The 14,520-nt window shown below is 36.7% G+C and overlaps 1 protein-coding gene across 1 annotated transcript in view; it reads left to right on the top strand.

Moving 5' to 3' along the window:
- The window catches only part of mcrs1 (microspherule protein 1), a 14,244-nt gene extending 1,186 nt beyond the window's left edge, over positions 1–13,058 (top strand). The window contains exons 3-14 of the mRNA XM_053484414.1: positions 1,667–1,805; positions 2,353–2,517; positions 6,825–6,934; positions 7,113–7,221; positions 9,311–9,449; positions 9,546–9,621; positions 9,865–9,893; positions 9,999–10,091; positions 10,230–10,312; positions 10,988–11,075; positions 11,233–11,360; positions 12,567–13,058. Coding sequence (XP_053340389.1) covers positions 1,667–1,805; positions 2,353–2,517; positions 6,825–6,934; positions 7,113–7,221; positions 9,311–9,449; positions 9,546–9,621; positions 9,865–9,893; positions 9,999–10,091; positions 10,230–10,312; positions 10,988–11,075; positions 11,233–11,360; positions 12,567–12,653 — 1,246 coding nt within the window. The 3' untranslated portion in view covers positions 12,654–13,058. The remainder of the gene's footprint in view (positions 1–1,666; positions 1,806–2,352; positions 2,518–6,824; positions 6,935–7,112; positions 7,222–9,310; positions 9,450–9,545; positions 9,622–9,864; positions 9,894–9,998; positions 10,092–10,229; positions 10,313–10,987; positions 11,076–11,232; positions 11,361–12,566) is intronic.
- Positions 13,059–14,520: the final 1,462 nt, after the last annotated feature.

Below are 14,520 nucleotides of genomic sequence, written 5' to 3'. Positions count from 1 at the left end.
TGTGCTCCTGTGGAGATCCTGAAGCCTGTGTGCTACCATTACCTGCGTGTACTGTTGCATTCTGCGGGGAAAGCATGTGATATGCATGTGACAGGATGACATTAAAGCACATGATTACCATGTGCCATGACCACTTGTGCAAACACTAGCTGGACAGCATGACTACTTGTACAAACACCAGCTGCCATACATACAAACAAATATATATAGAATACTATATAAAAAAGAATTATGTATTTTAGTATTCTAAAGTAATATAAATATCCTCTCACCTGCCTTTTACAAGCATTGTCCAAAATGTCTTGGTATGCTAAAGCATTAAGAGTTCCTTTTACTGGTACTAAGTGGCCGAACTCCTAAAAAACAACCCCACATTATAATCCCCTCTCTACCAAACTTTGCACTTGGCACAATGCAATCAGACAACCGCCAAACCCACTTGTCCATCGGATTGCCAGGCAGAGAAACATGATTCGTCATTCCAGAGAACACGTCTACACTTCTCTAGAGTCCAATGGTGGCGTCCGATGCTTTGCATTGGGTTTGGTGATGTAAAGCTTGGATGCAGCTCCCTGGCCTTTCTACGCGCTAATCTGAAGTCCACATGAAGTTTGGAGGTCTGTAGCTCTTAGTTTCACTTAAGTGTGATGGTCAAGTGTCCATACATTTCTGGACCTGTAAAAAAAAAAAAAAAAAGATCCAGAAATGTATGGACACTTGACCATCACACTTCAATACATAAAGACACGATTTGCCAATTTTGGACCTGACTTTAGCTCCACTGACTGTCTAAGATGAACTGGAACACTGAAATAAATAAATAAAAAAGCAGGATTACTTAACACATGCGCAGTCATACACAATAAGATATGCAATGAAATGCTTATACGACCACTCGTGACCTTAAAATCTAAATTATCAATGAGAAAAATATTAGGGAATTGAAAAAGAATAAAATATGGAAAAACTTGGCTGCAGAGAAAAATAGAACAACAAAATATAAAATATAGGATATAAAAAATATTTTTTATAAATAGAGCCAGGCAGGTTTGGCAGGTATTTTCCCTCAATAAATGAAAACATTTTAAAACTGCATTTTGTATTTACATGTGTAATCTGTGTAATATTAAAATATAAAATGTTATACATAAATATTAAATATTGTAATATTAAAACTTGTTTGATTTCATTTTTTGTGACAAATATCAAAAAAAGTAAAATCAGGAACATGAGCAAATACCTTTTCATAGCAATGTAAAGTATAAAGCATTGGGGAAGTGGCGGGAAAAATGGTTAAGGCTTTGGGTTACCAATCAAAAGGTTGGCCAGATCGAGCCCCAGCACCACCAAGCTACTACTGTTAAGCCCTTTAAAAGGCCTTCAACTCTTCCTCCTCTAGGGGCACTGTAGACTGAGTACAATAAAATACAAATTATTGCAAATATTAGGTGTTCACTAACTTTTGGCTATATTGTGTATCACCTCATATTGTTGCCCCTTAATAATGTTTTTTTTTTTTTTTTTTTTGAGTGAAATAATTATTCACTTAAGGTTGTGTAACTTTGGTTAATCATATTAAATTCCTGTTTGAATTTTGTTTTTATGTAAGTATTTATTCTTATCCTTAAACTGTCACATCAGTATACAACCATCCATTGTTTTACAGGTCCATCAAGAGGAAAAAGTTTGATGATGAGCTAGTTGAGAGCAGTCTGGTTAAATCCTCCAGCAGAGTTAAAGGCCCACCAGGCATCGAGCCGATCCGCTGCCCTGGGGCCGAGCCATCATCCAGCGAGAAAAAAAAGGTATTGAATATACTGTACATCCTGACATACTACTGCAGTTTTGTTTTTCACCAGTTTTAATTCAACAGTTTATTTCCAATCTTTTGATAATTTCCCTTATTTAAGGTATTTCATTTCCAGTTCTTTTTTTTTGTTGTAAGTATAATCAAACATGCCAACATTGTAGAGATGACATTGCTACTGGAGCATTAAAACAGGCTGTATGCAAACTAAACATCAACGGTGTGTATTGTTTTACGATAAATATATGGGAATTCTGTGTATCTTAGAAACTTACAATGCTTTCAGAAGACATGCTTCTGTTTGTACAAAACACTGGCACCTTTTGTTAAAACATTTCAAATTTATTTCTTTAACTGTAAGTTCATTACTTGTGGACTGCACTCCTTAAATCCTGACCAGATATTAATAGTGTTAATAGATTTAAATTTTACATAATAATTTCCATGTTCTATTGGATGAACCCATATCTTGTTGATGAGATCCAGTATACAGCCCTGTTGTAACCATAATTAAACAAAAATACATCTTTCTGTACGTTTATCAGGTTTCCAAGTCCAGCACATCTTTAACACCTCCACTCACCATGGTGATCGCACCTTCCCCAATCACCAAACGAGTAAAGAAGAGCAAACAGCCTCTGCAGATCACCAAAGACCTGGGACGCTGGAAGCCCACAGATGACCTGTTGCTCATTAACGCAGTGCTGCAGGTCAGAAACACTTCATAACAACATCCAGTTCAGATATTTTGTACTCTGTTATAAATAAGAAAGGAAAAATCTGGGAGTTATTGCCACATCCCTGTACCTTCCTGACCATTTCCACAGCCCTTAAAAGTGTTTTTGGAAAGCCAGTGTTTTAAACTGTTACATCCCAGATCTAGGGTCCACATGCATGCCATCGTAACATAAACCTTGTGATGGTATCTACACACTAGTGAAAGAAATGCTGAGATAAGTGCATTAGTGCACAGGATTACAGAGAAAAAAGTTTTTTTTTCAACTCTCTTAACCCTATTCTATTATTCTGCCCAATCAAAGTCCCAGTGGGACTTGAATGCCTCGCATACATAACAAAGGGAGTGGAGAGTGTCAAAACCATATCTCTGGACCTCATAACGTCCTCTTAGTTCAGTCAATGTTTGTTTATATTTACTTTTATTACTGTCTTCTGTTATCATGCACAATCAAAGTCACAATTTGATTTGAACACTTATTGTATTAATTTTACATAATACTAGCAAGAAAGGAACAAGGAAAATTGAAGTAGCCAGGTTTTAATTGAGATTTAACATTGGCCATTAACATTAAAATATTCTTTTCTAACTGATTAGCAACTATGTATTACATTTATAATAATGATGATAACAACAGCAATGAAAGAGAACAAAGAGTAGAAGAGGAGACTGTTGTGGAGCAGGAAGTAGCAAACATTAGTAAGTGTGAGGTGAGGAGGCCGTTGAAGAGGATGAAGAGTGGAAAGGCTGTTGACATACCTGGAGTCTGGAGTGGCAGAAAAAACGTTAGAGTGGCAGAGAAAACGTATGTTAGAGTGGTGCAGGACACGTATAAGGGCTGTAAGACAGTGGTGAAATGTGCTGTAGGTGCAACAAAAGAGTTCAAGGTAGAGGTGGGCATCAAGGATATGCTCTAAGCCCCTTTTTGTTTGCTCTGGTGATAGACAGGATGACAGATGAGGTTAGACAGGAGTCTCATTGAAAAAAGATGTTTGCAGATGACATTGTGCTTTGTAGCAAGAACATGGAACAGGTGGAGGAAAATTTGGAGAGGTGGAGAAAGCAGAGGAATGAAGGTAGCCTCAACAAGACACAATACATGTGTGTGAATGAGAGGAACCCAAGTGGAATGGTGAGGCTACAGGGAACAGAGGTAAAGAAGGTTCAGGACTTTAGTACTTAGGGTCAGCGGTCCAGAGTAATGGTAAGTGTGTAAAGGAGGTGAAGAGGCGTGTACAAGATTAGATTTGATAGAAAAAAATGTTAGTGGAGAAAAGTGTCAGGTTTGTTGTGTGATAAGAGTATCAGCGAGAATGAAAGGAAAGGTGTACAAGACCAGAGATGCTCTACAGCTTAGAGACAGTGGCACTGAAGAAAAGACAGAAGGCAGATATGGAGGTAGCAGAGCTAAAGATGTTGAGGTTCATCACGAGCATAAGTTCCCATTGTCCCATCAGAGGGACAACTTATGTTGGATGTTTTGGAGATAAAGTCAGACAGGCCAGATTGAGGTGGTTTAGACATGTTCAAATGAGAGATTGTGAATATATCAATGGAAGAATGCTAAGGTTGGAACTGCCAAACAGGAGACAGGAAGACCAAAAAGGAGATTTATGAATGCAGTCAGAGAGGACATAAAGTTAGTTGGGGTGAGAGAAGAGATGATAGGGTTAGATGGAGGCAGGTGATTTGACCCCTGAATGGGAACCGCCGAAAGACAAAGAAGATAATGATAACAACAGCAATGATAATTTAAGGAATACAATACATGCAAGCATTATGCAAATTGGCATATTTTGTTAAATAAATTTTCCAAAGGTTCCTTGTTGTTTGAGCATGGAGGAAACGATGGCAGATACAGTGAATACACTGATTTAATCTTTGCTCATATGCCAGTTATGCAAAGAGCCGATCATGTCGCCTTTTCCTGTTGAACTTAATAATCCTATTATAACAATCCATACTGTTAATTAATTAATGTATACTATTAATGCAGTAAATCTCACTGTTCACAACAGTCTCTCAGAAAGTAGAAGATTTGTTGATTGAATTTTATTTGGTTTGTGTGTTTGAATTTGCAGTGAGAGGAAAAAAAAACACATGCAAAGTCCAAATCTAAGCAAAAGCTAAAACATAATTACTTAAATTTTAAATTCACTTAAAAGGTGAAATCCTCAGACAGACATCAGTACCTTTTTATGTTACTCATGCTATATCTGCTAGCTAGTTAAGAGATAAAGTGGTTAGCACTTTATTATGTACAATATGTAGATAGTTTTTTTTTTGATAAATATGAATAAATAAATAAAAAGACCCTATAATCTTATTTAGTAATGAAGTTCCTACGCGTCGTTGATGAGTAAGGAGTTTCTAGAAATAGTTAAAAGATTAAAGCTAAAATTAAGCAGATCAGTTTATCAGATATAATATACAGCAGAACTCTGCATGGAACGGCTGGTCTGCTATAGTTTGACGGTCCACATAACTGCTTTTCTTAGAGCCGCAGTTTCAGAACGTACAGTATGAGACAAAACCTCCCACAGGCAGAATAAACAGGCATTGATTTTTATTTATATAGCGCCTTTCCTGAGCTCAAGGACACTTTACAATGAGTAGAAAACAGTCAACAAACAAACAGAAAAAAAAAACATGCAGAGGACAGGTGGATTCAAGTGTAACATTCGGAAAACAAGTGAGTTTTGAGTAAAGATTTAAGTATGGAGATGTTAACAGAACGGAGAGAGTGTGGTAGAGAGAAAGTTTGGGAGCAATAACACTGAATAACACCCATTGAAAAGAGGCGGTACCGAGGTACAACAAAAAAACTGAATCGGAATGTAGAGGGCAAGCAGATTAAAAAGATAAGTGGTAGCTAGGCCATTTATAGATTTGAAAGCAAGTAGAAGAATTTTTAATTTGATACGGTAGACAACTGGGAGCCAATGGAGATCAGACGAGATTGGGGTTATATGAGCAGAGCGTTTGGTATGAGTGAGTATTCTAGCTGCAGAGTTTTGAATATATTGTAATCTGGAGATGGAGCTGGCAGGTAGACCAATTAAAAAGGCAGTACAGAAATCAATGCGTGATGAGACGAATGCATGAATAAGAGTTTCAGCATCTTTGGTACTGATGAAGGGACGCAGTTGAGCAATGCGGCGTAAATGAAAGAATGCAGATTTAGTGACAGATTTAATGTGAGGCTGAAAGGAGAGTGTGGAGTCAAAGATTACTCCTAAATTTACTTGCACAATCTATGTGTATTCTTCTAAAGCTATGTTTACACTGTCGGTTAAATGTGACCAGATTACGATTTTTTGCTCATATGTGATACATATTGGATATGTTCTATGTCCATGTAAACAGGAAAAAACGAATGCATTCCGATATTTCGAGATCGGTTTCAGGCCACCTTCATATGTGGAAATACATCAGATATGTGCTAATGTGATTGTCGTGTAAACTGACAGATCAGATTTCTTGAGGCACTGTGTTCTGTACGTCATTAAACTGCGACTTCTTCTCTGCAAGAACCTCCCTTTAGGTATGCGCGATGTTTCAGATGGTATGGCAAGAGTAAACACTTGAATCGGATATGGGTCATAGTTGAAAGAACGTGTAAACAGACGGTCAAAAAAATCTGATATATGCAACAAATCAGAATTGGGCATCGAGACCTGCAGTGTAAACGGGACTTAAGTGACATGCATAGCCACGCCAACCTTAAGTGAAAAAAAGTTTTTGTCCAATATTTTTTTCCAAAAATGCGCTGACTGCTGTGACGTAATCTGGCACATGCTCAACATGCAACTGCTCATGACGTTCCTTTAACTCAATGTTTTAATTTCATTTGTGGCACAGATTTAACTGAAGCAAAGCAAATACCGAAGGATTGGCAAAGTTTCATTAAATTCTGGCCAGCCATCTTTGCGTGATGCTATGACAAAATCAGACAGACTGAGGGACCATTTTCGAAAACTTTTTTCATGATTCTCCAGTGTTTGAAACGTCAAGATATATATTCGAAAGAGCACGTCCTGTTTAATGTACAAACAAATCCTTTCTTTTCTTTTATATTCATACTTTTTAAAGGACATTGTACTATACAGTACTGTGAAAAGTCTTGACCTTCATTTCTTTATTAAATTCCAAACAAACAAAATATGAAGAAATTTGTAGTGGCTCAAAACTTTTACACAGTTAATTAGTTCTTCTTTTTCCTTTAAAAACATAATTTTTGTGTGCACATACCATATTCTGTATATGTTTGTTGCTTTTCAGACTACTGATCTTACTTCAGTTCATCTGGGAGTGAAGTTCAGCTGCCGCTTCACGCTGAGGGAGATTCAGGAGCGGTGGTATGCCTTGCTCTACGACCCTGTGATATCCAAGTAAGTTCAGTTAAAAAGAAGGCCTTCCAAAATAAACTTGTTCTTTCCAACCCTTACAGTTTACAGGAAATAAAATAATTTTGTGTCTTTCTGTTGGCAGAAAATAAGAACTGCAGACAGTGTGCCAAGTTGAATGTATCTTTAATTATTTGTGTGTGTGTGCTAATGATATTTGCAGGCTAGCGTGGCAGGCCATGAGACAGCTCCACCCTGAGGCCATTGCCGCCATTCAGAGCAAAGCTCTCTTCAGCCAAGTCGAGGAGGCTCTGCTCGCCAAGATTAGCTCTGTGAGTCAGCAGGTTTTTTCGCCCAGAACATGTTCCCATGGCCAGAGTAGAAAACAGTTTATCAGATATCAGACTAGAAATTAGACAGCCTGAAAGAATGCAGTACCACAGCATTAAACTTTTTTTCCTTTAGAGACTCAATGTTTCCTTTGGATTACAAATGTGCAGAGGCGATTTAGTGATTTAAATTCTTAACCTGTAAATGTGAAACACTCTGTGCTTGTAAATCTATTCATAAATGGTAGATAATCATTCCTCATGATAATATATATTAATATATGATAAGTGTTGGATGTAACAGTAGTTGTTAGAGTACTTAGATTGCTTTTTTTTAATGTAGCGAGTAATCTAATGTGTTATGTCCGCCATTTAAGTACTCGGTTATTTAGTTACTTTGTCAAAAATGTAATCCATTATTGAGACAATTTATGTAATCCGTGAGCCAGACAGAAGTGATTCCCAATCCGTGTTTGTGTGTGTGTTTGTGTGTGTGTTTGTGTGTGTGTTTGTGTGTGTGTTTGTGTGTGTGTTTGTGTGTGTGTTTGTGTGTGTGTTTGTGTGTGTGTTTGTGTGTGTGTTTGTGTGTGTGTTTGTGTTTGTTTGTGTGTGTGTTTGTGTGTGTGTGTGTGTGTGTGTGTGTGTGTGTGTGTGTGTGTGTGTGTGTGTGTGTGTGTGTGTGTGTGTGTGTGTGTTTGTGTGTGTGTGTGTTTGTGTGTGTGTGTGTTTGTGTGTGTGTGTGTTTGTGTGTGTGTGTGTGTGTGTGTGTGAAAGTCATCCTACCTATTCTTTTTGACTGTGAAAAAAAGATGGAAACCAAAACTTGTGGTGAAATGTGATGAACAGCAACAGCTACAATCTGGATCAATTGATGGTAGAATCATTATAAAGGTCTTGACTAAAACAACATGCATGAGAGTTTTCATTTTCTGCAGTGAAAAAGTACTCTAAGTAGTTACTTTTATCAGAAAGTAACACTGTGATGTGACTGATTACATTTTATAAAATCACTGTCTTTAAAAATTAATTAGTTACTTTTAGGGTAGCATCCCACAACACTGTATATGATGCGTATAATACATAGACATTCCTTATGTTGGAATAAACCAAGTGATTTTATACTGACTACTGATGTTTTATTTATCCAAGTAATAAAAATAGTTCTTGGCCATGTCTGTAGAGCTGGAAATATTTTCAAATTATTAATAAGTCATGTAAAATCTCTCATATGTTTGCACATGGCTTTGTTCAGACTGCCAGTCCAAATCTTATTGGAATTAATTTAAAATCAGTTTATCATCAAATTTCTTTCATGTAATCTGGACAGAAGGAAAAATAACAGACTCAGCTTTCATTTTTTTGAAAAATTTATTGTACTGTGTATTGATTTGTACTGTGACAGGTAATAATAAATGAGGGATTTGTTTTCTTTGGTTACATCAAAAACCTTTTGGGTCAAACACTAATATTCCAGAAATCCACTCTAGCAGGTGGTGGGATTTTGGAGCTTTACTTAGCTGCAGAAATGAAAACTTTGTAAAACAGTTGGAGGATATGTTATTCTAACATGAAGTTATAGTAGATTAAATCAAATCAGTGGCAGCTATAATAGAGAGTATGTCTGTAGCGCAGATGAAAAAAAAAAAACCTGCTGGTAACTGCCTTATCAGCAGCCAAGGAAGTAGCTACTCCCCTGGCCAATGATTAATATAAAAACAACAGATAAGCCCATGTACCGTTGGTTTGTTAGCTCGACAGCATGCCAGAGCTACTGTTTTGTCCACATCTGACAAATACTGTATGAATATGTTTTACTAATGTAAACAAAACACCTGTTGTAGCTGTGTTACTGAAATATTACTATATCACTGTAAATCATTATTCGTGTTTGTTAATGATATAGGTCAAGAGTATCGAGTATGTTTACGTGTGTTGAGTGACATTTTTCCTGACTGAATTGCCAAACCTGCTCTACACGTTTCCAGAATTTTTTTTTTTCGATATTTCCTTTTCTTCTTGCTTGATCCATGTTGTCATTTGTGCATGTTAATGATTTAGCCACTAATTTCTTCATTTTCTTTGTCTTGAGCAGAACAGTCAACCAAAACTGGACGTTTTCCAGGACTTGCTGAATAAGCACCCCAACGTTTTCTACCCCTCACGCACTGCCAAGAGTTTACTGGTGCACTGGCAGCTGCTTAAACAGTACTACTTACTGGATGACCAAAGTGGTAAGCATGCAATGCTTAAAAGCTCTTAAATGCTTTTTTTACCCAAGATTTTTGGCTGATCTCTCTGGCAACACTTTTCCACCTTCTTTTTTTCAGTTCAACCTTTACCTAAAGCAGATCAGGTTCTTAACTTCTCAGATGCTGAGCAGATGGTTGATGATTCCAAGCTGAAGTAAATAACACACGTCACACTCAATGCATACAAGTCTTTCAAATCCGCTGGATAGATTTAAATATGTGGTACTAGAGAACTGGAGCTTCCACAAAGTTTGGCTTTAATAATAAGTCTGCAATGCTTCAAATAAAGTAATTTACCTGTTCTTGCTCAGTTATACTAAAATAAGACTAAAGCCTATGTTTATTTTCCTTTTCTTGTTTTTTACATTGTTGTACTGACTGGATGTTTTTAAATTAGGGACAGCAGGGATGAAGTACTGGAGCATGGTAAGTCAGTGTCACATTTTTTTTAATCAATTATAAACTTATTTTTGCTCTTCCTGCCCATCCCCTATCTTCCGATTAATTCTGCCATCTCTGTTCTCTGTATAGAGTTGATGGTTGCAGATCGGCACCAGAAAAGGGAGATCAGGCAGTTGGAGCAGGAGCTCCCACGCTGGCAGGTCTTGGTGGACAGTATCACTGGTTAGTTACATATTGGGAGTAATATTAATCAACCAAACAGATAATCATGACATTTTAGCATATGCCAAATTGTATTTTGACTTTATACAACCTTCTTACCCCCGCATTATGTATTAAATTTTTGTCATTTATATACAGGTATGAACTCACCAGATTTTGATAATCAGACATTGGCTGCACTGAGAGGACGCATGGTCCGATACCTTATGAGGTCAAGAGAGGTAAGTCTGACGCTCTCCTCTCTTTATGTATGGGAAGCATTCAGGTCAAACCAGCACTTTTAATTGTGTAGAAAAATATAGGAGTAAAAATTACCTTTATTTTTCTCTATAATCCCCTGCTACACCAATGCACTTATCCCAGCGTTTCACTAGTGATTAAATATCATAAGGATAAAAATTTTCCTAGTATTCCCAAGCCATCTTTGGACTGCCTGGCCTTCCAAGTCAACATGTTCCTTTAACTCATATCAGATTAGTAATCTTCTGTGCCATACGGAGGCAGAGAGCTCTTACAGTATCCAACATGCACGTAAAATTTCGGAAATGCACACGTTGACGCCGCCATATCTGTCCGTTATCAAGCATCACGCTTTCCACTCATAGAACATTCACAGGAATGACTGCACTAGGCTTCCAGTCATCTCAGCCGGGATCGTCATTCAGAGACATAAGGGCTTCTTTAAAACATTTTTCACTGCTCTTTTCTCTGCTCATGAAATTATAAATCCCGGTTTGATTTGAATGTATTTTTTTTTCTCTTGCATTTCATTCGTTTTCTATTCATTTGTCTTTTTCATTTTTTTTTTTTCGTTTAGATCGAATACAAAATTGTCTTAGATTTTCTATTATTGGTTTTATAACCACAAAAAACCTTTGTTGTCTGCGTCCTCTTAGATCACCCTTGGCCGTGCTACCAAGGACAAACAGATAGACGTGGATCTGTCTTTAGAGGGATCGGCGTGGAAAATCTCCAGACAACAGGGTACTGAGCTAAAATAAAACATCTTGCTATGATTTTGCATCTGTTTTTTTATGTATCTTAGAATTGATGCTTATTTTTTTATTTATTTTTTATTTAATCACCTTTTTCAGAAAATCTGGTAATTGAGATTTTGTGATGTGGTTTATTTGAACTGTAGGGATCATCAAGCTCAAAAACAATGGTGACTTCTTCATTGTGAACGAAGGCCGTAGGCCGATCTATATTGATGGCAGACCAGTCCTGACTGGTAACAAGTGGAAACTAAACAACAACTCCGTGCTAGAAGTGAGTAGACACCAATGACTCTAAACTTTGTTCCAAGGACTGCAAGGATTTTTTTTTATGTACATTTATTTTTAAATCAATATTTTTCAACTGAATTTCAACAAATTTTCACATCAAATATTTAAGGAGACCCATATGCATATATGTTTAGGTGACGTACATATTTCACCTAATATAGCTAGTCTTATTAATAAAGCCAACTCATAGATTGCTAATTCTTTACTTAAAAGTAAATAAGGGAGGCCTTACTTAGAAAATAGTTGAACATGTCTGTTCAACTATAGAGTGATCTTTAAAGATTTATAGCATTCACCTTTTTTGTTTTTAGGAAAATTCACTTTTATTCTTTAAATTCATACAGCATTTTATCAAAAATAAACATTGTCATTATCCATAATACAAAAAAATAGCTTTAAGTTGACTGAGATAAATTAAGTGCGTTACAGTGCCCTAGATTCTTATTTTAAAGCCTTTTCTCAGATGCAAAAACAAAAAAAAAATGTATTTCAAATTACTTTAAGTATCAAAAAGCTAAGACACGCATTAAAATAAATTTGAATATAATTTCATCTCTCCCTTCCATTTTGCAGCCCATACCAACACGCTTCCTCAAATCAATACACAGCTAACTGTTTGCGCCTCCTTCCGCTTTGTGGGTGGCGTAGGCATCTCTTCCTTGTCGTTGTTTACTGGCGGCTTGCATCCGGAAGCGCGCTGTGTCACGCCAAACAAATAATTACACAAAAACATGACACAAGCTTTTAAAATTAATTAAAAGAAGCTTCGAGACAGAAGATTTTTGCCTCAATCTATCTTTTTAATCGAATTACTCGAGTTGCTCAAGGAATCTTTTTAGCCCTAGTCGTCACAATTTCCTACAATTATTAGAATAAATGTATAGTTGTGAAATTGACATATTAAAAACCTGCACGTGTTTAAGAAAGATTATGAACGGCCACAGAGCCTGTTCAGAATTACCAATAGCATCTTTGTCAAATTTAGGCCATGCAGCAAAAAGAAGCTGTTTGGTTATTAGCACATGGCTTTTAATTGGCCTAAACACTGGAATAAAAATGACTTAAATTATAGTTACCCCCTGTTTCTAGATGTTGCACTCTTTTTTTTTTTTATGTTTTAAGTTGGAATTTTATAATTAAAAAAACCTCTTCATGTATTGTGACCCTGAGTGCTTCGTACTTTTTCCAGATCGCAGGCCTTCGCTTCGTGTTCCTCATAAACCAGGAGCTGATCTCACTCATCAAAGCCGAGACTGCCAAGATGAACCAACAGTGATTCTCAAATCTGCACCTGATCAATTTGCTCTGGACTTGTGAACTGTCCAAGCAGAAAATTGAACTGCTGCTTTAGTAGATGGTTCTGCAGACAAGTGTTCGACCTCTAGAGAGGTTATAAAAGCTGTAGTGTGAGAACCCGCTTTAGAACCATACCAGAGAATTTGGACTTAAACTGCACCAATATAGCCAGTATCTGACATGTAGACAATATGGACTTACCTGTATGGATCTTTAACAGTGTTTGTTTGTTTGTCTTTTTGAAGTTGGTTTTAGGTTTAGTTGCTGTTGGAATTGGGTTTAAGACCCTCGTATCATCTTTACACAGTACTTTTCCTTAAGGAAAATAAATGACAAAGCTGCAATTTTAAAATACAGACATTTGCATACGATCAGCAGTAGTTAAGTTTTCCTGTCTGCTTATTTGTCTGTTTAAAAGTGAACATTTATATTTTAAAAGCAGAGTAACCTTTAAGGGATACCAAATGTTAAACCCCCATTTCCACTGAGCCGAATTTGCTACCGAATCCACACTGATGAAAATTTGACCTCTAGAGAAGTTGGTAATGGCTCCCTTCAGCCTTTTTCGGGCTTGTGTGAATTCGGCATCGTTAATGTCGGAAGGAAATTTGGATCATGTTCAAAAATTATAACAAATTAATTTAGAAAAACATATACACACATGTAACTTTGCAAACATACGGTGGCACTAGGGATGAAGAAGAAAACTATTGAAGAAGGAAAGCAAAAAGCAGAGGTTACAATAATAATAACCACAGCTACTATTACCACTACTACTGCTCATGATAATATTAATAAATGGAGAAAGAGCATTTAAAGAAAAATCATTATTGATACAAAGGAAGGGGAGAAGAAAAGTAATGGGATAAACAAAAGAATTCTGTATATAAAGTGGGACTGTTTAACCTTTGAGTGTCCTAATGAATATAAAAAGTGCTCAGTGCAAATATTTTGATGTCACTGTAAGTACTGACATGTATTTTCCTCTTTGGATAATACTATGTGACTTCCCTCTCTGTTTAATACTGCTGTAGATGCATTTGCATGCAACTTTTGCATGTGATTGATGTCTTCACGCGGTTGTAAATGTGTGTTAATTTTAACTGGGTTATGCGAATATTATCTCTCTTCACTTGGAAACAGCTAATTGTTGGCGCCTTGTGCCTGTGTGCTCCGGCCACAGTATACCTGTGGGGACAGGACATATGTCCCATTCCGCTGATTTATATAGGTTGACGTCTATCCATTAACCGGTCAATATGAGGTCGTTATCATAACGTTAACACCTTGATAATAGTCCCTAATAGTCTGTAGTGTCATGATAATTTCATCTGTAGCCACGGAATGGTTTTAAAATAAATTTTTTATGGCTCGGTATAACATTGTTAAATTCGTTAACGACTTGCTATTGAAGCATTATCATGTGCTAACACTTTTTTTTTTTCACGGGTAGCGACCCAACATCAAAACGCTAACAATTTAAATGGATTTGATAAGACACAAAAACGAGCCTACAGCGTCTTTCGACACGAGACAATAAACCAAATTGGTACCAACTTCAACGACTTCAGAGACAATTTAAAATCGGGAGAGGTCGGTAGCAAATTCATCGGAGTGAAATGGGGGTATTTACATGACGACTTCTTGCAGTGTTAGACCTTTGCAGTTGTTAGAAAATAAATTGCAGGGTTAAATAAAAAAAACATTCTTGAAACAGAAATGCCAACAATGCACTAGTCAGAAATCTATTAAGGGGAGAGAGAGCGCACTCACCAATCAGCCATAACATTAAACCCATTTTCCACCAAAACAGGTTGACCCAGAAAGGCAAAGATCTTTTATTGTGT

This window comes from Clarias gariepinus, chromosome 23, assembly GCF_024256425.1.
Source record: "Clarias gariepinus isolate MV-2021 ecotype Netherlands chromosome 23, CGAR_prim_01v2, whole genome shotgun sequence".
Lineage (NCBI taxonomy): Eukaryota > Metazoa > Chordata > Actinopteri > Siluriformes > Clariidae > Clarias > Clarias gariepinus.
The sequence above is the reverse complement of the archived record's forward strand: the minus strand, read 5'-3'. Positions and strand labels throughout refer to the sequence as shown.